General features: G+C 52.8%; 5 protein-coding genes and 1 non-coding gene across 6 annotated transcripts; 2 read left to right on the forward strand and 4 right to left on the reverse strand.

Annotated features, from left to right (window-relative positions):
* The first annotated feature begins 124 nt into the window (after positions 1-124).
* Positions 125-2,221, forward strand: BO95DRAFT_297304 (Ran-binding domain-containing protein). Its single transcript, XM_025581759.1, has 6 exons — positions 125-296; positions 374-409; positions 474-973; positions 1,028-1,535; positions 1,585-1,892; positions 1,949-2,221. Exons 1-6 carry the CDS (start codon positions 260-262, stop codon positions 2,012-2,014), a joined length of 1,455 nt encoding a protein of 484 aa, XP_025437059.1. The 5' UTR covers positions 125-259; the 3' UTR covers positions 2,015-2,221.
* A 306-nt stretch (positions 2,222-2,527) lies between these two features.
* Positions 2,528-3,979, forward strand: BO95DRAFT_326018 (uncharacterized protein; the record flags this gene model as incomplete). Its single annotated transcript, XM_025581848.1, has 3 exons — positions 2,528-2,717; positions 2,754-3,086; positions 3,342-3,979. Coding segments are annotated over 3 exons (1,161 nt in total), but the record flags the coding sequence as incomplete, so codon positions are not given.
* Positions 3,980-4,087: 108 nt separating this feature from the next.
* On the reverse strand, positions 4,088-6,187 carry BO95DRAFT_297264 (glycoside hydrolase family 76 protein). The gene is made up of 4 exons (XM_025581758.1): positions 5,651-6,187; positions 5,342-5,589; positions 4,818-5,273; positions 4,088-4,765 (listed from the first exon to the last, which is right to left on the reverse strand). Exons 1-4 carry the CDS (start codon positions 5,748-5,750, stop codon positions 4,163-4,165), a joined length of 1,407 nt encoding a protein of 468 aa, XP_025437061.1. The 5' UTR covers positions 5,751-6,187; the 3' UTR covers positions 4,088-4,162.
* Positions 6,188-6,819: 632 nt separating this feature from the next.
* BO95DRAFT_t292 lies at positions 6,820-6,891 on the reverse strand. The gene has a single exon. It is a non-coding gene; the product is annotated as a tRNA-Arg (tRNA).
* A 778-nt stretch (positions 6,892-7,669) lies between these two features.
* Positions 7,670-9,989, reverse strand: BO95DRAFT_375320 (Zn(II)2Cys6 transcription factor; the record flags this gene model as incomplete). Its single annotated transcript, XM_025583140.1, has 3 exons — positions 7,670-7,943; positions 7,995-8,791; positions 8,853-9,989. 3 exons carry the CDS (start codon positions 9,987-9,989, stop codon positions 7,670-7,672), a joined length of 2,208 nt encoding a protein of 735 aa, XP_025437062.1.
* A 5,666-nt stretch (positions 9,990-15,655) lies between these two features.
* On the reverse strand, positions 15,656-20,586 carry BO95DRAFT_375317 (uncharacterized protein; the record flags this gene model as incomplete). The annotated part of the gene is made up of 5 exons (XM_025583139.1): positions 15,656-15,907; positions 16,020-16,451; positions 17,324-17,350; positions 18,151-18,426; positions 18,478-20,586. 5 exons carry the CDS (start codon positions 20,584-20,586, stop codon positions 15,656-15,658), a joined length of 3,096 nt encoding a protein of 1,031 aa, XP_025437063.1.
* Positions 20,587-20,860: the final 274 nt, after the last annotated feature.

Genomic DNA, 20,860 nt, shown 5'->3' on the forward strand with positions numbered 1-20,860 from the left:
TGGGCTCTGCTGGCCCCGGCGTGCTTCAGCTTGTTTTAATTTGTTCGCTTTGCTGGAAGCTAACGTCGATTTTGCTTGTATCTCAGACAGTACAGAATCTGCGTTTGTTTACGGTCCGGTTTCTGTCCACCACGTCACCACCCGCCAATCGTCCTAATCCAAGTATCCGATCTCACACACACACACACACGCTGCGGCTGTGTCAACTCCCCGCGCGCTTGCTACAATTTAAACACAGGATTTTCTACCTCGATCGAAGATGGCGCCGGAGCAGCAGCATGCTGGTGGGGCACAAGGTACATACTCCAAGCATATTCGACCTTGATTTCCATATTGCGTGTTTATCCTGACAAGAGATTTTTTTCGCGTGTAGTAGAGGAAGTTCCCCAGCCCTCGATATCCGCTCAGGGTAGGTTCTAGCTGGTTCAAATATAGTACCCGCCCGCGAACGACCACTAATCTCTCCTCTTCAGTCGCGGACGACTCCCAAGCATCGGATAACGACGGCGGAGAGCGCCCCGTTCGCAACAAGCTCAAGGAAACATCCATCACCTCGGTATCCAAGGCCGACGACGACGCCGGCCCGCAGGAGGGGGAGACCAGTCGAGCTAGCAGCCGAGGCCGGAAACGGTCTTTCGATGAGGACCAACCCGAGAAGATGGATGAGGACTCGGGTCATCGACGGAAGAGATCGCGCGACTCGAATACAGAGGAGGGGGAGGGGGAGGAGGAGAGCAATGTCGTCACCGTCGACGCGCCGTCGCAGTCCACGGAGGACCTCTCACGCAAGATCCTGAGTCCGAAGAAGAAGCGGAGTCGCGACCAGCTGGATAAGGACGAGGCCAAGCCGGCGGAAACCACGGAACCCGTCGATCAGTCCACTACCGAGAAGGAGGTTGCGACGGAGAAGTCGGCTGCAGAGGGAGAACCTGAGAAGAAAAGACATCGGGATGATTCACAGGAGCGGGAGAAAGTAGGTGTTTCATGAAAGGTTGTGTTCTTTTTACATCCACTAATCCGTCTGCAGGCCTCAATCCCTAGCGAATTTGCTAACACTTCGGCCGTATCACCTTTCGGGGTCTTGGGTGCAAGCAAGCAAGAGTCCTCCGACCCCAGCGAAGCCAAATCATCTTCGGCCTTTGCGGCGTCTAGCATGGCGGCGTTCGCCAAGTCGGAACAATCGCCTTTCGGCACCTTGGGTAGTTCGACTTCCTCCTCTATCTTCAAATCGTCGACGCCTTCAGACTCCAGCAAGCCCGCTGCTACCGGGTTTGCATCTGCAGCCGGTGGGTCCGGCTTCGCTTCCCTGGGATCTGGTTTCGCGGGATTTAGTGGCGGCTTTGGATCCGCAGCGCCTAAGAGTGCGCTTACGAGTTTCGCTTCTCCGGCGGCGCCCAGTGTGCTAGGCAGCTCGAAGCCTAGCGCTTTTGGTCAGCCGGAAGATGATGAGAAGGAAGGAGAAGCAGAGGAGGCCGATGCTGGTCCTGCCGAGTTCGAGCAGGACAAGACGGACGAGCGGTTCTTTGAGCGACCCAGTAAGTTCAAACCCTGGAGTGGGAGGTCCCTCAGTTAACGTTTGTCTAGTCGAAACCGGCGAGGAGAATGAAAAGACGTACTTCTCGTGCAAAGCGAAACTGTTCCAATTCAGCAATAAGGAGTGGAAGGAGCGCGGCATTGGCACATTCAAAGTCAACGTACGGCTGACGGACGGGGTGGAAGATAAGAAAGCGGCCCGGATGATCATGCGTGCCGACGGCGTGTTGCGGGTGATGCTGAACACGCCCATCTTCAAGGGTATGACGGTCGGCGACGCAAAGGGCCAGCCGCCCAAGTCGAAGCAGATTCACCTTGCCAGTCTGGAGGAGGGCCGATCGGTTCCGCTTCTGTTGCGGGTGAGTATCCTTCCACGAATTGACCAAAGGGAAGTATGTGCTAATAGAGTGTGTAGACGGGAAGCGAGGAATTGGCGAACGAGCTGTACAATGTGGTGAAGGACTTGCAATCGCATCAGTGAGAGTCTTTGGGCCCGCGATTGAGGTGGGGGTCTCGTCGGCATTCTGGAGACGGGAGAATTGGATTTATACTACCGGCTGGATCTATACATGCTTTGGGATGGGGAGGATTATTGATTGCTTCACACACATGCATATCTGGAGGGTAACGGACCCTGTCTGTGTGGGTAGGAGTTAAGACTTTGAATACTGCGAATAATGCATCTCTTATGTTACTTGACTGTGACTGTTAAGTTATCAGGACCGGGGGGTCAATCAGGCCATTGCACGAAATTAACTACTAGGACGGAACTAATGCTTGGTAGTTAGTGCAGTTTGTTGACGACAGCCAACCTTGAACCCTGTTTTGTTTTCTTCTCCCTATCCTTTGTGATTGTTTCTTTTGTCCTGAGTTGTTTAAATCGAAAGAATTCACCATGCACCGTCGGGACGTTTTTGGGCCGGAGCATTTATTCCTCCATCACCACCATCAGCACCTCAATGGCCATGGCCATGGCGATCATCATCATCTCCACCTCCATCGCACCCACGTCACCGGCGCAATCCCCTTTCTCAACCCAACTCATGCCGCGTACCGAACCACCACCTCATCCTCATCTTCATCCTTGTCCTCAACCGGCCCAACCCACCCCCAAATCTACCGGCTCTGGCGCTCCCGCGACACGCGCAAAGGCCGCCACGCCCTCCGCATCTCCACCACCACCAGTACCAGTGGCACTCCCACCAGCCCCCCTCCTCAAGCCCATGACGCCGAGCCCCGAAAGCATCACCACTTTCCCGTGCCCTTGATCACAACAACGCAGCCCCCCACCACCCACCCGCGCATCATCCTCGCAACCCTCAAAAGCATGCTCACCACCTTCCCCTATTGGGACCTCTCGTACCTCATCGCCGTCACCTTCACGCTCGGCTCCGCCATCTGGATCGTCAACGCGTTCTTCGTGTGGTTGCCGCTGCAGGATCCCGGTACAGTGTTTCGGGGGGAGGAGGGCGCGGGCGGCGGGTGGACGGCGTTCGTGGGGGCGGCGGTGTTCGAGGTGGGGAGTTGGGGTTTGGTGGTTGAGGCTTGGGGTTGTGGTCAGCCTGGGGATCATGACCATGACCATGACCATGGGGAGTTGGGGATGGGGTGGTGTTGGGGGTGGGATGTTGCTGTTTCCCCTTCGGACCCTGCGGACCCTGCGGACCCTGCGGACCCTTTGGGGCACGGGGCTGGGCCCGGGGTGTTGGTAGAGTTAGGGGAGAAGGGGATGGGGAAGGAGCAGAGTGACGGGGGTACTGGGGGTACTGCTCAGCAAGGACAGCCCCCACCCCCACCACGAGGATCAGATACGACTAAAGCGATTAGCAATCTCGTCCTCCGCCCCAGTACGGAAACCTGTACATGTCATCATTCGAATCGGAAGGGACTGTTATCGTCATCGTCGTCGTCGGGCAGGAAGAAGGCCGCTACTGCCACTGCCCTGGCCGGTTCTTCTGCGGGAGCTGCTGCTACCACCACCAATACATCCGCCTCCCGCCCCCAACGCACTTCCAAAAGGGTCAACCACTACCTCCACGACCTCGGCTTGCTGGCCTCCCTCGCCCAGCTCGTCGGCGCCACCATCTTCTGGATCGCGGGCTTCACCGGCCTCCCTGGCATCCTCGGGCACATGAGCCCCCCACTGACGGACGGGGTGTACTGGGTCCCCCAGGTCGTGGGCGGGGTGTGCTTCGTCGTCAGCGGCGGGCTGTTCACGCTCGAGACGCAGGAGCGGTGGGATCGGCCCGCGTGGCGGGTGCTGGGGTGGCATATCGGGGTCTGGAATCTGGTGGGCGGGGTCGGCTTCACCCTGTGCGGCGTGTTCGGGCTGGTGGGGATGCAGTATCAGGCGTGTCTGGCGACCTTCTGGGGGTCGTGGGCGTTTCTCTGGGCTTCGGGGTTGCAGTGGTATGAGAGTTTGGAGAAGTGGCCGGTGGAAATGGAGAAACACCACCACCATCATGATCATAACGTGTAAAGACTCGGACTATACAACTCGATTGGCTTCTATAGGGGGGATCTTGGAAGAATATGCTGGCAAAGAAACAGAGACACAAAACAATGTGGTATACAGACCACCCAATCGGAAACAGCAACTCCTTGGAAACAAACCCAACAAAAAGAAAGACTATTGTGTCTTGATTAGCCAACCCACACATCCAATCGCACCACTTCCCAACATGATTGTCAGAATCCACGCGCCTGCGCGATCTGCCGTCGTGATGGGCTTCGATTCTGACGGGTTCTTCTCGTCGGCGCTCGTGTCAATGTGGTGCTCTGTGGCATTGGGATTGGTGTCGATCGTCTGCGGCGATTGACTGGCCAGCAGCATCAGCTGGGACGTGACGCCGCCCAGCGCACTCATCTGGACTTCAAGTCCCAGCGAGCCGTCCCACGAGGGCTGGTACCAGCGCACGCCGCACAAGTTGCTCATCCCATCAGCCGTACCTGAGCACTGCAATCCAATGGCCTCGACGGACCCTGCGAGCTTGGGGGCAATAAGATCCCTCTTGGACGGCACCAGGATCGCCGTGAACGCCAACCACATGGCGACGTAACCCTTGAAGCAGAGCTGGTTGCGATCGCACGATAAGATCGGTTCGCACGCCACCTCCGACAGAACCGAGCCATTGCCGTAGTTGGTGCTGCTAAACTGGGTCGGGAAGAACTTCGCAAAGGTTGAATCGAGCAGGCGGCTAACGCGCTCCTCCCATACAGCGCTTCCATTAGTCTAACACACATATTAGCAAAATCTCTCAACTTGCCGCCCGCACAGTACGTACGTAGTTGTACATGAAGGCCGCTCCCGATAGATACGTCCCGTAGTTGTAAGTCCACTGGTTGTTACCCGCGTCTTTGCAGTTGGCCTCATTGGACGTCGAATCGGCAATGTTCCAGATCGTAAGGTTGGTGTTCAGCAGTGGGGTCGTCGAGGACCAGTCCCAGATCTTCTCCGCCCATTCAGCGTACGTTTCATTCTTGGTGAAGCGGGCTAGTCGGGCTGACAGCTCGAATAGGCCTCCGTTCGAGATGGCGTTCTTCATGGTGTACCCCGCCTGGTACGGCCAGACCTGCCACCGCATGCCTCCGTTGCAGGTCTCATTATCCCAGCGATTAACCTGCATGTTGAACACGGCGCGTGCCAACGAGGTCCACGACGGTTTGCCATCACGCTCGGGTAGGCCAGCCTCGGAAGCAGTGATCGCGGCCAAACCCCAGAACATTTGATCATCGTTACCCTGTGTTGATATTTATTTAGTCCCGCTCTGCCCAAGGGAACCACCATGCCGGAAAGTGAGGATCATACCAGCCACTGGCTGTAATTGGCGGAGAAGAAGTCGTAGTTCTCGCCGGCCTGGAACATCAGGTCATGCGAGACGACCGAGTTGTAGGTATCGACGCCCGACGCCTGCCAGAATTGGATGAGGGTCATGAACATGCTGCCGGCAACGTACCAGGTGTCGGTGAGCTTTCCGGGGATGCCTTCGGTTTGATTTTGTTGGTAGAAGGTCATCATGGGGTCGGCGATGGCCGTGCCGGCAGTCGCGAGGGAGTCTACAGAGCATCGCGGGATGAGCGGAACAATTGCGGTTCATTGAGGGTTCGGGGCACCTACCAGCATCGTTGACTTGGATGTTAAGATTGGCCTGGGCTAGGCTACTGGCCAGACACAGCCAAATTGGAAGCTCGTGAAGGTAGCGCGATAGGGCACGCATGGTGGGCGTGGCGTGTGTATGTCGCCTCGGGGTGAATGTGGAGGAATGTTCAGAGAGGAGGAAAGGGACGGACGACAGCAGCAATAGCGGCAACAACAGCAGCGGCAGCAGCAGCAGCAGGCAACCATCAGGGAAGAAAAAGCAGGTTTGCTCAACTCAGGGGGGTGTGGATTGTTGGACGGACTGAGACGCCAAGGGTGCCAAGGGAGGCATTGGCACGACCAGCCAAGAGTCGTATTTATGGAACATCCAGCGAGGGGGATTGGCATTGGTATTGGCATTATTATGGGGGGTGGAAAGATGCCAGATGGGCAGAAAGAATGACATGTAACCAGTGACTACCGAGAAGGAAGGGACCTGGAAGGAGGGTAGTCAGTGGAAAGTAAGTTGATGGCCATCTGCTCGCTATTATTATTCAGGGACTGGACCCTGTCCTGTCGGTGGCAGTCCCTGCTTTTCCCCGGATCTGGAGATTAGTCGGTAAGTTAGTCAGTACTGACTCGGGCTTGCTGGGCTGAAACCCCTTCCAAAATAGCCCTGGATGTCTGACAGCCGCCCTCGGATCACAGGGCGATCGGCGATCTGCATAATTGGTCCGAGCTGCGAGACCATTGACTCCCGTGTTGCATTGTGTTAGGGGGGGATGAGTGAGTGAATGATACGAAGATGACTAGGTTGTGATTGAAGATTGAATAATCGGTAAGTTGGGACTCGGGAGGGCAGCAGCAAACGATAAGAGGATCGACGGCTAAAGAACGCCCGCTTCCTACTTGCCGTTTCCGGTTAGCCAGATAGATTGCAGTGCTCTTTCCAGCTTGGACAATCGCTAGATTGACATTTAGCAATTGGCAATTGTTGTCATTGCAAACCGACAATGGAGGAAGAAGCGTGGTATGGCTTAATTCAAAGATGCTTGAAGAGGAAGGAAGACCGCATAGACAGATATCGACAAAATAATCGAACTGAAAAAGCCATACACATAAGAGAGAGAGAGAGAGGGAGAGGAAGAAGACTCAAGAGTACTCCTAGATGGAGCAGTGCCCACGGAAAAAAGAAATGACAAAAAATTCGACCGGGACGCGACTCGAACGCGCAACCTTTTGTGCCGAAAACAAACGCGCTACCATTGCGCCACCCGGCCTGTTTCTATGACTAACTATGTAAGACCTTGCGCTATATATTACACATATCTAGCTCATCAGCCATGCAAAAGCAACATTAGCCTCCTCTTCGCCATAGTATCATGCTCTCATCTCGACATCAAAGGGCGAACTTGGGCAAGTGATCATAGGACTACCTTATTCATAATAGTGCTTTCTCTCGCCGGAAGGTAAGATTTACCACATGTGCACATGTACAGATATACGAACGTTAGATACACCGTGCAGACCTTGTGTGCATCACTTATCCTCCGCCAAGAAATATTTACATCTCACCTGAGTGTGATGTATGGCATGCCATGCCTTAACCAGCAGAACCATTGCCGCCTGAGCAGAGCAAAGAACACACCCCACATGTAATATCGCATCTAGCATATACATTGACCGCCGCGGGGTCTGCAAGTCCGCACCGGTTTCAGCTTCACCTCCACGAACAGGCTCGCACCCCCACTATCAGCCCCCCTCCCCGGCCTCGTGTACAAAGCTGGGTATCCAAGAAGCAAAATTATATATAAGTCGAGATGAGGCAGGGGAGCAGGACATGTGTCTGATGACATAGGTATCCCAGCCCAGCAGGTCGATCAATCAGCCCACGCAATGGTCGTTATGAGATGGGGTCGAAATCGAGGAGGGCTAGACACATCTCGCGCTGTTCGCTCAATCACGCCCCCAGTCGCTCGATGTTCCCCGCCTTATTTAATATCCCGAGCCGACCTATATTATGATCGTGATATAGCGTTATAGCGGACTAGCATCGATTCATGTGGGCCGTGCATCTGCCGCATGGGGAACCGAAACCGGACTATTATCACTCTCCGTATCATCTAGGCTGATATTCCAGAACAACGCTTTCATGTCGCGCACATCCTCCCGGAAGTGATCGCGAGGATGCGTGATGCGCTCTTCAGTCATCGCGCGGACCTCGCGAACGAGGTCTGGATAATTCTCGTCATTGGGAAGCCACCAGCGGTCAATTTCCGGCAGTTGCCAGATTGCCGCCATTGCTGATCGGAATCGGGCTGCCACAACATAGCTAAAATTGCGTCAGCACCGTATCAATATCCCACCCCTAGAGATCACTCACCCCTGTTGTTCCAGCGAGGCGAACTTCCGCCGCGCCCACATGATATATTTCTCCTGCTTGGGGAGGAACATAGCCGCCATGCCAATGCTGTTTTTGAACGCCATAATGGCACCGTTCTCCTTGCCTGGCCAACGATCGACTGACTCCATTAGTCGACACTGTTCCAAGGAGAGTTCCTCCAATTCGGTGATTGAAGTTTGACGTAGGGCCAGAAACGACTGATATTTGAACATGGCCTTGGTGGACAAGTAATCAATCCACACGACGTTGACCTCCCACAGAGGGCCATAATGCATGCCGCCTGGCACATATGGATCCACAACATCGTCCTCAGTCAATGGTACACGATGAGGATAATCCCGAACCGTGTACTCGGAATCTTGAAATTGGACCAGAATGCTCCTCATTCGGTCCAGAGTCTGTCCTAGTAGCTCATTTTGCACAATGAACTCGTCAATTGGGATCATGCCACGTGACAGTTTGGCATACAAGGAGGCCATCTCTAGTCCAAATCGACGATTGATTGACATGGCCCAAGCTAGTTGCTTGTCCACATTGCCTGGGTCATTTGCCGCCTGCTGAGCGTCATATTCCTCTTTCGCAACATACCATTCCCGGCTCAAAACCGCTTCGTTACCCGCCAGGATTCCCGCCACTACGTCAAAGCGCGCATACCAAAGAAAAATATGTTGGTGGAGCTCGTTCGTGTTGATTGAACCAGGTGTCAAGAGTTCTCGCATCAAGGCATGGGCCGCCTGGTGATGGTCAATTAAGTTGACCCAGTCTCCGATAAATTCCTAAAGATAGGATCAGCATGACAGACCGTGAGGGAATGATTATGACAAATACGAGTCATACCTCGAAGGTAGTGAGCACTAGGACGGTGGCTAACGTGGCCTCATTGTGTGGCTCACCTGAGCCGAGGGATTTTCGTAAAAGCTTCAAGGCAGTATTATAGTATTTCAGAAACGAATAAAGTCGACCGGTCCCAGTCTGCACGCAATGATGGTACGCCGCGAATCCGACAACGGCGTACAGAAGTGGTTCGTACTGCAACGCCAACTCGATTATGGAATGTCGGACAAAGATATCATTAGATGGCCGGAGGAAATAATGTCGATATGTGATAAAGTCGCAGTGGTAGCGAAGGTAGAAACGCAAGTCATCGGGGATATGAGCAAGAGCCAACAGACCGGTTGCTGACTCCAATGGATAAACCCCCAGACTGGCCGACCGGGCGCTGAGAGTCTCGACGTGCGAAGAGGTCTCCGTCGAGGGAGAAGGGGATGCGCTAGTCTCGGTACGCAAGGGTGTGGTGTCCAAGGCAACGGAGGAGTTCCCTTTCCGGCGCCTTAACGGCTGAGCATTTTGTTTCTTGGACACATTGGCTTTGGGTCGCGCTGCTACCGCCGGGGTTTGAGTTAATGTGGGAGACAGATGCGCACTGGACCCCACGCTATCCGCATCTTCCTCCTCTTCGTCTGCTATGATCTCTAATGCACGCACGTCCTCCGATTCCCGGGGACTGGTCGATCCCTCTGCTGCGCGAGCTTGGCTGCTGCGCGCCTTGGAGGTGCCGCGGGCGCTGGCAGACTTGGACGCGCCCGGAGTGTTGGTAGAAGGATAGACACAGTCACGGCTTCCTTTCCGACATCTGTCACAGACAGGGCGAGTTTCATCGCACTTTATACGGCGGGATCGACAAGTAAAACAGCCGCTGCGGGTACGTTTGTGCTTCTTCGGATCGGAGGTGGGTTGCATCAATGACTGCGGTTTCGGGGGAGCCGACGGATAGGAAGCGGCGGGAAGCGGCGGTTGAGGTTGCGCTGCGGGATTATGCCAATATGCGACGCTCTCTGGGTAGTGGTTGGTGCCCATGATTGAATAGGCCGCGAGGGGGTTATGCTGGTGATGCGACTGGGCCTCTGCGAACGAGACAGACCCAGGAATATAGCCCGTCATGGTGGTCTGAGAGGGGGGGTATGATGAGGCCATGTCGGTCTTAGCATCGAAGTAGACAAACAGGTCGGCGTCACTGGAGCTGGCATTAGCTGTATAAGCTCAGCTCCAAGCCTATGGGCGGATATAGCGAGTATAATCGATCCGCATAGCCGTTGATAATTCGATCAGAAGCCTAGGTCGATTGTTTTCTTGGTTGGTGGCTGGCGGAACCGAGAGATACAGCAGCGGAGGGCCGGAGCGGGGGAAAGCGACAGGAGAAAGAGTTGAATCAATCAATCAAGGCGCTCGTAAGGATTAACAAGGTATATAGAGCACACGATCGAATAACAAGGAAGAATATACAGCACAATAGAGGGGAGAGAAAGAGAGGGAATGAGAGTCCAGATGATGGATGGATGGATGGATGCCACTTGAGAACGAGAGACAAGAGTGTGAGTGAGAGTGAGAGTCGGGAAGCGGAGAGAAGATGGGATGGGATGGAGGGATGGATGGATGGGTTGAATGGAGGGAACGGCCGGATGGGGTAAGTTGCCTGTCTAGTGTCTAGCCCACTGGCAGGTCCTTCTCTCTGTCTCTGTCGGACGGAACTTGGTTGAAGCTTCTTCTACTGCTTCCTTTGTATTCTTCTCTCGCTCTCTCTATAACAAGGGGGGAGGGATTTAATAAAAGAATCCAAAATCCAAGATCCAAAAACTACTCAAAAAGAGCCGCTCACCACCAACCACCACCACCAGAGCTCATCTTCCAGCTTAAGCTATCGAGACGAATCGAACCAGAATCAAACAAAAAACAGAAAAGGGACGGAGGTGATGATGACAAGGACAACCCGAATCTACCGGGCCCCAGTCAGACCTGCCCAAGACTGTCACACTAAATCAGATAGACTTTGAGACAGTCCCCTGACGATGGGAACATTCCAGTCAGCTTTACTTGTTTCTGCTGGCTCTCCGGCGCTAGAACTCCCTGGACCGCACCTTATTCTATCTGACTCAACATCTCCGATCTCCGAGGATGTTAAATTGAAGTATTAGGCTACTTACTCATGGGGTGAAAGGGCTGACTCGAGTCTGTTGCAGCGTGCCTCTCCTTTCGATAGCCTGGCCGGGGAGTGGGCCATTCTAGATCGGACAATGATCGTCACTCCTATCTCTTGTGGCCAGTCGACGGCAGGTGATCTGGTTTGAAAAATCTCGGACTGAGCTTCTTCCAGATGGACTTCCAGTCTCAGTGTCCATCGGATGATCCTTCAAAAGTCCCGATAGGTCATTGTTCATTGTCTATTACGATCCGATTTCCCGCTACGGCAAGGATGGAGACCGAGACCTTTCCTCTCGGGGACCATTTTAGGAATAACCATGGATATGATTATCCTCCAGGAGATTGCAGAACCCCACCGGCAGTCACGGCGTTCTCAAGAGGGTCCCCAGTGCATCGTAGACTGTCACATCATGAGACTGTAGGGTGCTCCGTAGACTGTGCCCTGGAAATCCGAGAAGCAGAAGTAACAGGGACCACGGTTTGACTCGGACGAGATACGGCCGGATGATGTTCCAGCTAGCCCTAACTCATCTCAATTTAGCCGCGTCTCGAGAGACCGTGGACTATGACCACCCAAGAGCCACGCGCGAATTGGTGTGAGTGGATCTTGTTCAGCTCCTTGGGAGGATTTGAAGATTTGAACGGTCAGCCTCACCACCCAGAGAAAGGGGGTAGAACATCACGATGGCGAAGGTATCAGGTAGCTGCAGGAAATGTTGTGGCAACGTCATCACGGCTCTAATCCTCGCTATTGTCTAGAGCTATTAATCTGTGCCGAGCTGGGGAAGGTCTGGATCGAAAAGCCATAAAGTACCTAACATAGAATATCAGGATTCTGCAGCCAGGATTGCAAGCCGAGGAACGACGACACCAGCGTCCAGCCGTCGAGCATTATCTTGCACAACACTGAATAAACCAAGCAAGCTGGATAAAGAGCTTCTCTCCAAGGTAGACGACTAAATGGCAGTGGAGGCAGCCAAACCTTTTTCGATGGACCAACTACCGCTAACGCCGTACCATTCCAACGGACGTCTCCGCTGGAGGTCCACTTTTACACTCCCCGAATCGCCTCGGCAAATCTGAAACACACTCTTGGGAAATATTTGCCGAGAAGTTCGTCCGTGAGCCCGGAAAAGCTCTAAGCCAACCTGGGGCTCCTCATACATCATTGGAAAGCTGGAGGTAGCCGTTCATAACAGCCGATAATATAGCCAACAGGGTCGCCATCCGTTATTAAGCTTCCCCACAAAGTGAGCAATTTGAGCAAGCGTGGACCTAATGTCCCGACCCGACCATAAAGAAGATAAGGGGTGTCAAGAATTTGAAGAACGGCTGGAATGCTGCAACGAGGTATCCAATTTGGCGTCGTAAGCAAGGGAACAATGCCGCGGAATTACTGCCGGGGACAAGGGGGGCAAAAGTGATTTCGGGTTTCTCGGAGGTTCCTGATCGACACATAAGATGGTTTGAGTTTGACAGCTGAAGTGTGCGGTGCTGATGACTGGGTCGAACCAAATAAATGCTAGGCTAGTACGACAATTCCAGAGTAGCCCAGCGTGGGCGGATATGACGGCCTTGTCCAACCTGGTCGTAGAGCACAGCCTGTCGTGTCACTGAGATCCACACGAGCCCTAAATCGGGTTGATCTCATACCATACGATGTACTGAGTAAGAATATCGCATGTCATGCGCAAGCAGGGTTCTATTCGTGTCCAGAATTTTTTTGCCTCTCCCGTTTGTTCGCTTTATATTTGCAGTTGGTTCCAAATTCTCTTGCCTCGTATGTGTACTGGCGTATGCGGTAACAAGGTGACAGGCTTGCCTCTGGGTGTCGTCGGTCGCATGCTAATATCCATCATAAGTCGTCGGTGAAGGAAGTGGTAGTGCCCACGAAGGAATCAGATACACTCAAGCATGCAGCTCAAATTAGCCAAGCTGAGTGTGGGTTCACCCATGTGGACTGGAATTGTTAGTCGTACTCGTATCAGGGTAGCCAGGACCGACCTCCTTCACCGCGCAAATTACAGCACCGATCCAATGGCACTGCGCTCTTCATAGTGTTTCTTCACTCTGAATTTTCTTTAATCTTCTCTCTTCCCACCCCCTTTCCCTTTTCTGCCAAACAATCAAGACTAGTCATTCCGCTGCTGGGGGCAGGAAGCAGCTAACCTAGATTTTGACGTGAGACCACTGACTAACGCCACCGGTCCTCCAGGCAATAACACTATCGTCGATTAGACCTATCCCCATGGGTCAATCAGACCCTCGGGAGAGTGGACAGGCAAATATACAGGCAGCGGATTGGTCAGCTAGCAAAATCCGAGAAATGGCTAGCCAACCTGGGGGATCAAGGGGAAAGGGAAGTCCGAACGGATGTGCCCACCAAGGCTGTTTTCTTGACTCTTTCCTCCATGAGATGGATGATTTTCTTCTGGCCCCTGTCCGCGTGATGCAACCCAACGATTAGAGTGACCGATAGTTATGAATAGTATGACCGTCCCAGATTTGGCCGGTGGGTGCTGTTGCTCACCCAAATAGCGTGCCACACATTGTGATTGTCATAGACCTAAACTTGAAAAGACGGGCCACCATATGGGCCTCAAAAGAAAGATTGATTGGAAACTCTGGAAGGGTGTCGTAGATAAATTCTCGGGGATCATCACCACGGAAATTCGAGTTTCCCGAGGAGCCAATCAGTCAGGAAGCATACCCACTAAAAGACACCGGTAGATTCCATAAGTCAATGGTACGGACGCACAGGCTACCATCATTAGCTACCATGCCAGCCAACGGTTTCGGAAGTGGAGTCCATGTTTCTTCCAGGAAGAAAAGGAAGACCTGGCTATCGAGGCTTGACCGTAAAGGCTTCATATAGAGTGTATCCTGGTTCAATTAGAATCCTGTCTAGTACCAACGAAGCCTTCGAGGAGAAATTGTACAGTACCTCGGATTACTCATCTTGGTGGTTCAATGATTTTATCAAGTGTCTACAGTAGACATTGTCGGTGCCCCAAAAATTGCATACTGAGTGTGCCTGCCAGACAAACTTGCTCTAGGTGTATCCTTGCATTCAGGCAAGACCAGGGATTCAGCTCCACAGACTTAAGACTGCTATGGGGAGTTCGTCGAGTCAGAAGCCAATTCATCGTTGGATCAGCCGTCATATCATGATTGTTCTGGTGGAACCACTGCCCAGACCTTCCTAATAGGGATCAACAAACGCCCTTCATGAGCTGCACTAATGATCCTTCCTCAGTAGTCATGCGTTCTCATTGCTCTCTTTGATGGCGTACGTGGACAGACACGCACCAAGCACTGTATATTGCCTAGTTGTCTTTTGGGCGCTTGCGATGCAAATCAGCCGTTAGATCCACGAGGCCAGCCTATCAGCAGAACTGAAGCTCAGATTAAGGCTTCGAATGAGGGGTATCATCACGTAGGGATACGAGAAAAAGGATGTGAGCGGTTCCGCTTGCCCAGTCCCATGGACTTATGCACATAAAGAACATGGTGAGTGATTTTTTGGATGCAGGTTGCTTGTGCGTGAGAATCAATCTAGCTTCCCAAGCCTGCTGACACAGGCAAGCTTAAGTTCAAAGCTAACAGGCTTGCGCATCCTGGACTCATTGGGATCATGCAGCCAGGGGTTTCAAGCCCATGATAATCATGATCACCGCCCACTATGATGGTATCTAGAACCGGGTGGAGGGGGTGGCGGATTCCTTTCCCAGCAGGCCCGGAGACTTATTGCAGAGTGGAGTCCCTTAGATGAAGCAGTCAGAATCCCAATGTCATGACCATCAAATCAGAGCTGAGAAGATCTCGGAGACTTCCCAGTGAATATGGTCCTAGCCTTCTTATTTGCTGAGGCAGCATGATATCACAGTGACTGGGGTCTCAGTCACCGACACCAGTACCGTTTGTCACCTTCCTCTGAAAACCCTTGCACAGATACAGTTGAATTCCAGGCAACTGTTTTGGAGCCTGTACGGAGCAGAGGAAGTGGGCGTCGCCGGTTGATCCTGGTGAGGTGCCACCCATCGACAATATGGTCAACATTATAAATCACGTCAAGAATATGAGTCGAGATTTTGGAGTGCGGGCTTCAGCCGGAGAATGGGGATAGGATCCTCGTCGTGGTAATACTTGGAAGGCTGGCTGCACGCCGGCAGCAACGACGATCAGCAAGCAGGATACCGTAGCCATCCGCTGGCTCGAGGTGATCGAACCGTAATAGTCTGGTTGCATGATTCAAGTGATCGGCCCCTCTGTTGACAAATTGAGACATGCGGAAACGATAGAGCAAATAGGCTGAATCCAGAGTTTCTTGTTCCCATGGAAAGATACTCAATAGAAGTTGAAACTCCTCTGGGCGGGCTAATCGCCGAGGAAGTCACGCCGGACCCGGGTTTAAGGCATCCATCCATTTCTGGAAGTTGGCAAGCTTGACTCGGGACTGCCTTAGGTAAGGTGTTGTCTGGGCTCAGGCTCAGCTCAGCTATACCACGGGCAGCCACCAGAAACATATCACAAATGATAGCGAAGTAAGACTGAATTGGTCCTACAAGGTGCAGCTAATGAGTAACTTTTTTAGAATTCAGATTTGGTATCTTGGTATCTTAACCACAATGGTAACGTAAATTATCGAGATCCAAAGAAAATCACCTCCGCTGCCTCTCATCCTGGATCTCCTGGATCGTCAGCTGTACCCCCTCAATCACCACTCCCCATTCAATCGTATGCACCTTCTGCTCGAACTTGTGGAGATCCTCATCCTCACCCTTGATGAACGGAATCTCGCGCACAAGAATGGGTGTGCCCATGTCCACCTCCGAGATCACCTTGTGCATCATGACACCCGTCTTATCGATCTTCCCTTCCAGCCAAGCCGCATGGGCACGTTCGATAGCATTCTGTTCGATGGGAGTCAGATATATACCTGTCTAAGCCCCCCGGGTCGCAGCCGCACAATCCAACCGCATACACCCTGAAAGAAAAGCTCAACAGAAGAGAATGAGAACTTACCGCGCCATTGAAGGCACCCGGCAGGGCGGGGTGCAGGTTGATGATCTTGATCTTGGCCTCTTCTAACGGCTCCAGGAACCGCGGTGACAGCACATGCATGAATCCCAGGCAAGCGACCAGCTCTGGCTTGTCGGCGAGCACCAGCCGGGCCAATTCAGCGTCGTACTCCTCGCGCGCCGCTAGAATCCCCTCCGGTGTTGCAGGGTGTTGCTTCTTGTATTTCACGAGGTTATGGTATTGCGTGGGGATGTTGGCCTTGCGAGCCCGCTCAAGGCCAAAAGCATCCTTGCGGTTGGAGATGACTCGGACAATCTGGGTGGAAAGTTGACCCTGGCTGGTTTTGTCAATGACAGCCTGAAGGTTGGTTCCACTGCCGGAGATGAGGACGGTGAGCCGGACGGGGTCTGCCATTGTTGACGGAGTCGCGTTGTCCTGAAGGAATGGCGGATGAAGCGTGGATGGTCGATATCGGCGTCTGTTCCTGGATGGCGGGGTAGGAATTTAATTTTTTTTACGTCTCGCTGAATCCTGCCTCTCAATTGCCCAATTAGCAAGGTATAATTGTGTCCTTGAGGGTTTCAGCTTCCTACCTGAGACTTTCCGAGGTCGAATACAATAGAAAAAGACTGTGGGCGACGTTTGAAGAAGTCAACGGTTGAGAACCAGCTGCGTCCTCAAATACAGGGCCGAGATCGCAAAGACGCGGGGTGGTGAACAGTCCGGTGGGCGGTGGGCTGAGTCATCCTGAGGGGCGGAGATGCGGGACGCGCTGAGTCTCTCCGCTCCGCCGTTCCAAGGGTCAATTAGAAGACAGGATACATCGGGGCTTTGTATGCATTGATTGATAGTGGTGGTCGTTTTTTCGACTATAGACCTTGGGCTAGCTCTGGGGAGACTTTAGCCTTAAAAGGAAAGGGCAACCAGTCTTAATTTTAAGTACAGACAGAAGGGAGAACAACTTAGGTATAGAATATATACCAACCCGCCCCGAAGATACAAGTTAATGTAGCCTGGTTAAGACGTAAGCAATTTGAGGCACGCCGGGGTGGGCAGTATGGAGCAACCTCTTGATTCCTTGGTGGCTCTTCATGGTTAAACTATCTGAAATATCAACATGTGAAGCAGTCTAGTAACCGCGTTGGATTAGTTATGTAGGTGGATTACTCAGGAACGTCTACATGAGACTAGGGGGGATCTTCTATCTAACAAAAATCAGCCTGTATAACTTGTAATTAGCTAGAACAGAGACAGAAGCCTAAGAGCTTACTATCTCTTATAGTTATAATTGTTTTGATATTTGAAACAGGTCTACCAAGATATACTGTATCTTGCTGCTACTAGTCCTTTAACTGATATATACGTATATGAATAATCAGTCAATGATTCAAGACAGGATACAGGTGGGATTAACAAAGCTTCATTCGCTTGATATACCTAGTCCCATTTCCATCGACTATCCCGCACAATCCTTAAAAACAAAGACAGGAGTAAAAAGAGGTATTATGCACCGGTGCATTTCCAGCTCACAGGCCAACATCCAAATATCAAACAAAGTGGGGAATAGTACAGCATAATCTGGTGGCAGAACAGGGGGAAATTATCCGGGGATATGTCACACAAAATCGATACAGGGTCTCCATGCCATGGCCTGTGAGACCCGTGACAGCTAACGGCACTATACAAGGATGCATACATATATGCAACCTTCTATTCATGAGTCACCGCCAGTGTTTGCAGAATCCCGGAAGGTAAGAATTTAACCAGAAAGGCCATTCAGGTTGAAGGAGGAGAAAAGAAAGAGCCACGCTTGATGTCCGTGAAGGGATATCATGAGAAAGTAAGCTAAAGTCATTCATCAGGCTTTGGTATAGACGCTTCATGCTAAGAGAAGTTCAAGGTTAGTTAAAGGATAATAAATGTATCTCCAGAGTAAGAAAAGAGACAAGCTAATCTCGGCTAGGTGTCGTCAGGCTGCTGTTACATCCGGCGCCTCTGCGGCCGGTCCAGCATTAGAGGATTCGGCCACACCCTGGCCACGGCACAGAGGGCAGGAGTTACGGCCTGTTGTCAACCACTATAAAATTGATATCAGCAATGTGCTTACAACAACGTAGAATCATGAAGAGCATACCTGATCTATGCAATCCCGGTGAAACAAATGCTTGCACTTGTTCAATTGCCGAAGCTCATCGGCCACCTCATAGTCACTTAAGCAGATCAAGCAACGTTCACCCTCGGGTAGATGAATGTTACCAGTGCCCTCTAGAGCCTCCGCAATGAGGGTACCTCCGTATTCGACAAGTCGGAACATGCCACCAGCGGAGGTGAGATCGTCCTGAGTAGCAACGGGTGGTTTGACTGGCCCGAGAAGAGATGAGAGCAGAATCATGTCTTCATATGTTGGGTTCTGCAAGTTGTCAGTCATGAATGAACGTCAAACACGGATGATCGATCTTACATCTGTGAACAGGCTCGGAGTAGCAAAGGCAGGATGATTTTCCGACAGATTGGTCCCAACAACATAGATCAACCAGCTTCTGCCCGTAGGGGGTGTGCCGTTATCAGGTTCTACCACGCCGTTGCGTCTGACCGCACCAGATCCTAATTCACGATGGCGCGCATACTCAGAGTCACTACGACGTCGTTGTCGTGTTGCTGTCGGCGGGATGCCGTCTTCGACCGACTCAGCCGTGGGTTGCAATGCCCTATTCTCGTCAAGCTGAGGCAGGACGCTGGGAGGGATTGCGGACGCGGCAGACGGCCTTCGACTTGGGGTCGAGGCGCCGGATGACACGGCTGATAGTCCCGGTTCAGCCGGCGTTGATGGGGGTGGATTAGGCCCCGGAGGACTCTCCGACAGTATAGAAGGGACAGATGTGAGCGGAGCGCGGCTTGCCGTATCAGAGAACCGTCGCGAGGGGTGTAAATGGCCTTGAGAAGACGGTTCACCCATGCTATTTGAACCATTGCTGCGGGGTCGAAGGCGAAGCTGCGGTAATCTCGGTCTGCCTTCACCACGTGATGGAGAAGTCGAATTGCTATCCTGACTCCGTGACAGGTTTCCAGGCGTCAAAAATGGCAGACGAAGCAGTGCATCGAGCCCAGGAGCCGCATTGCCGCCCTGTTCACCGGTGGAGCCATTACCTGACGGGACTGAGCGAACCCCAACCACAACCAAAGTGACCGTGCGACCTTCCGGACCCTCGGTAGGGCCGTCAACATCCATCTGTGTCCCAGTACCGCTTGCATTATCGCTATCCGCACTTGGGCGATCTGCGGGTCCACTGGGCCGAGCATTGTCCGAGTTGGCAAATCGAAATACCCTTAGGAAGTTGACTGGGGTTTGGGGAGCAGTATCCCCTGCGGGAGTCGGTGCATCGTTATGAGTAGGCTGCTGTGCAGACGTTGCATGCTGCAAGCTTTGGATAAAGTTTTCAAGCGAGCCATCCAGGCCATCGTTACCAAGAGATTGAATGTTGGGCATAACAGGCCCAGTCGTTCCAGAAAGTTGGGCAGCAATGGCGGCAGCTGCCAGCTGAAGTACACGAGATAGAGGTGTTTGTTCCTCCCGGCGCAGCATGCGTGATGACCTTACCCGCAGTGAATCCGGAAGTTGTCGTGACCCGGGAGAACCCTGCGCTGACTGCGACATGGGAGAGGTTGGCCGAGAGCTTCCCACTGCCGGTTCCACCGAATCGAGTTCATGAGGCTCATCAAAGTCCATCCGTGTATCCATAGCTGTTGGGTATGGAAGAAGGCCTTCATGGTCCTCACCAGGAAGTGATCCCAAGGGTAACTGCGGCGGTGGTCCCAGGTTCTGGCCTGAAATGTTCGATGACTGTCCAAACATGTGCGTAATCGGGCCCGAAATTGAATTTCGCATACGGTTCAGTCGAGCACTGCGCCTCCACGGGCTTCTGGTGGCTTCAGAACCATTTTCTGGGGCGGCAAGATATGCGCCAGGACTGGAGGGATCAAGAAGGGGGTCACTGCGAGGAATATAATAGGGCCCACGTGCAGAGCGTCGTCTGGAGATCCCACTGAACGGGCTGAACCGACTGCTGCTGTGTGTAGTTTCAGTTCTGGGGACTGACCTTGAAACGATGCCATGGCGGTGAGCGTGGCCTTCTGCTGGTGTTTCCTCTTCGCTGCTTAGTAGACCACGGATCACGGAGTTGGGTAAGATCCTGGAGCCCAGTCGAGACATGGTGGACTGCCTTCTCGCTGCCATACGAGCGAAGATGGCTGAGCGACTGTCCCGCTGGCTTTGTCCTAACTGCGACCCGTCCTCCTCGTGCATGCTCCCCATCTGCTGCTGCTCGCCGAGTGAAGACATCATGGGCTGCCGTGTCTCAGGCTGTTCGGCCCCTGTCGGTTCATGCTGAATTCCACTGTTGTCCGCTTCCATTCCTGGTGGGGAATGAACATCCCCCGTTTGATCCGAGTTGTGCCTTCGATTCATATCTTCATTCCTATCTAGCCGACTTCGATGCGCGTGAAAAGAGAAAAAGCGTTCTGAGGGGGTGCTGTGGCGATGATTTCGTTGCGTTGAGGAAGACTGTCCCATAGTAACAGCAAGGCGATAGTAGGCCGTGGCAATGGATGTTTATGAGCTGCCTATTGCCATCCAGAAATTGATGACTAAAGGTGAAACCAGCATTAGTCAGACAATACACAGCTGCAATTCAGTCCAAACCAGTTGGAATCCACATGGAAGGTGAAGGAAAATAGAGGTCAGGATAAGAGTCCGTGGTTGGAAAGACAAACATCTAGGCAGCGCACACAAACTAGCGCCACCAGATGGGTACCAATTTGTGGGCGACACGAGGGTAGTGCCCAGG

Source organism: Aspergillus brunneoviolaceus (genome assembly GCF_003184695.1).
Source record: "Aspergillus brunneoviolaceus CBS 621.78 unplaced genomic scaffold BO95scaffold_98, whole genome shotgun sequence".
NCBI classification, from domain to species: domain Eukaryota; kingdom Fungi; phylum Ascomycota; class Eurotiomycetes; order Eurotiales; family Aspergillaceae; genus Aspergillus; species Aspergillus brunneoviolaceus.

Excerpts from the sequence above, each read along its gene's own strand:
- BO95DRAFT_297264 (XM_025581758.1), bottom strand. The coding sequence starts at position 5,750 with ATGCGTGCCCTATCGCGCTACCTTCACGAGCTTCCAATTTGGCTGTGT. Across the intron at positions 5,590-5,650 it reads CATCCAAGTCAACGATGCTG|ACTCCCTCGCGACTGCCGGC; the intron begins GTAGGTGCCCCG and ends GATGCTCTGTAG. Across the intron at positions 5,274-5,341 it reads CCAATTACAGCCAGTGGCTG|GGTAACGATGATCAAATGTT; the intron begins GTATGATCCTCA and ends ATATCAACACAG.
- BO95DRAFT_297304 (XM_025581759.1), top strand. The coding sequence starts at position 260 with ATGGCGCCGGAGCAGCAGCATGCTGGTGGGGCACAAG. Across the intron at positions 974-1,027 it reads ATTCACAGGAGCGGGAGAAA|GCCTCAATCCCTAGCGAATT; the intron begins GTAGGTGTTTCA and ends ATCCGTCTGCAG. Across the intron at positions 1,536-1,584 it reads GCGGTTCTTTGAGCGACCCA|TCGAAACCGGCGAGGAGAAT; the intron begins GTAAGTTCAAAC and ends ACGTTTGTCTAG.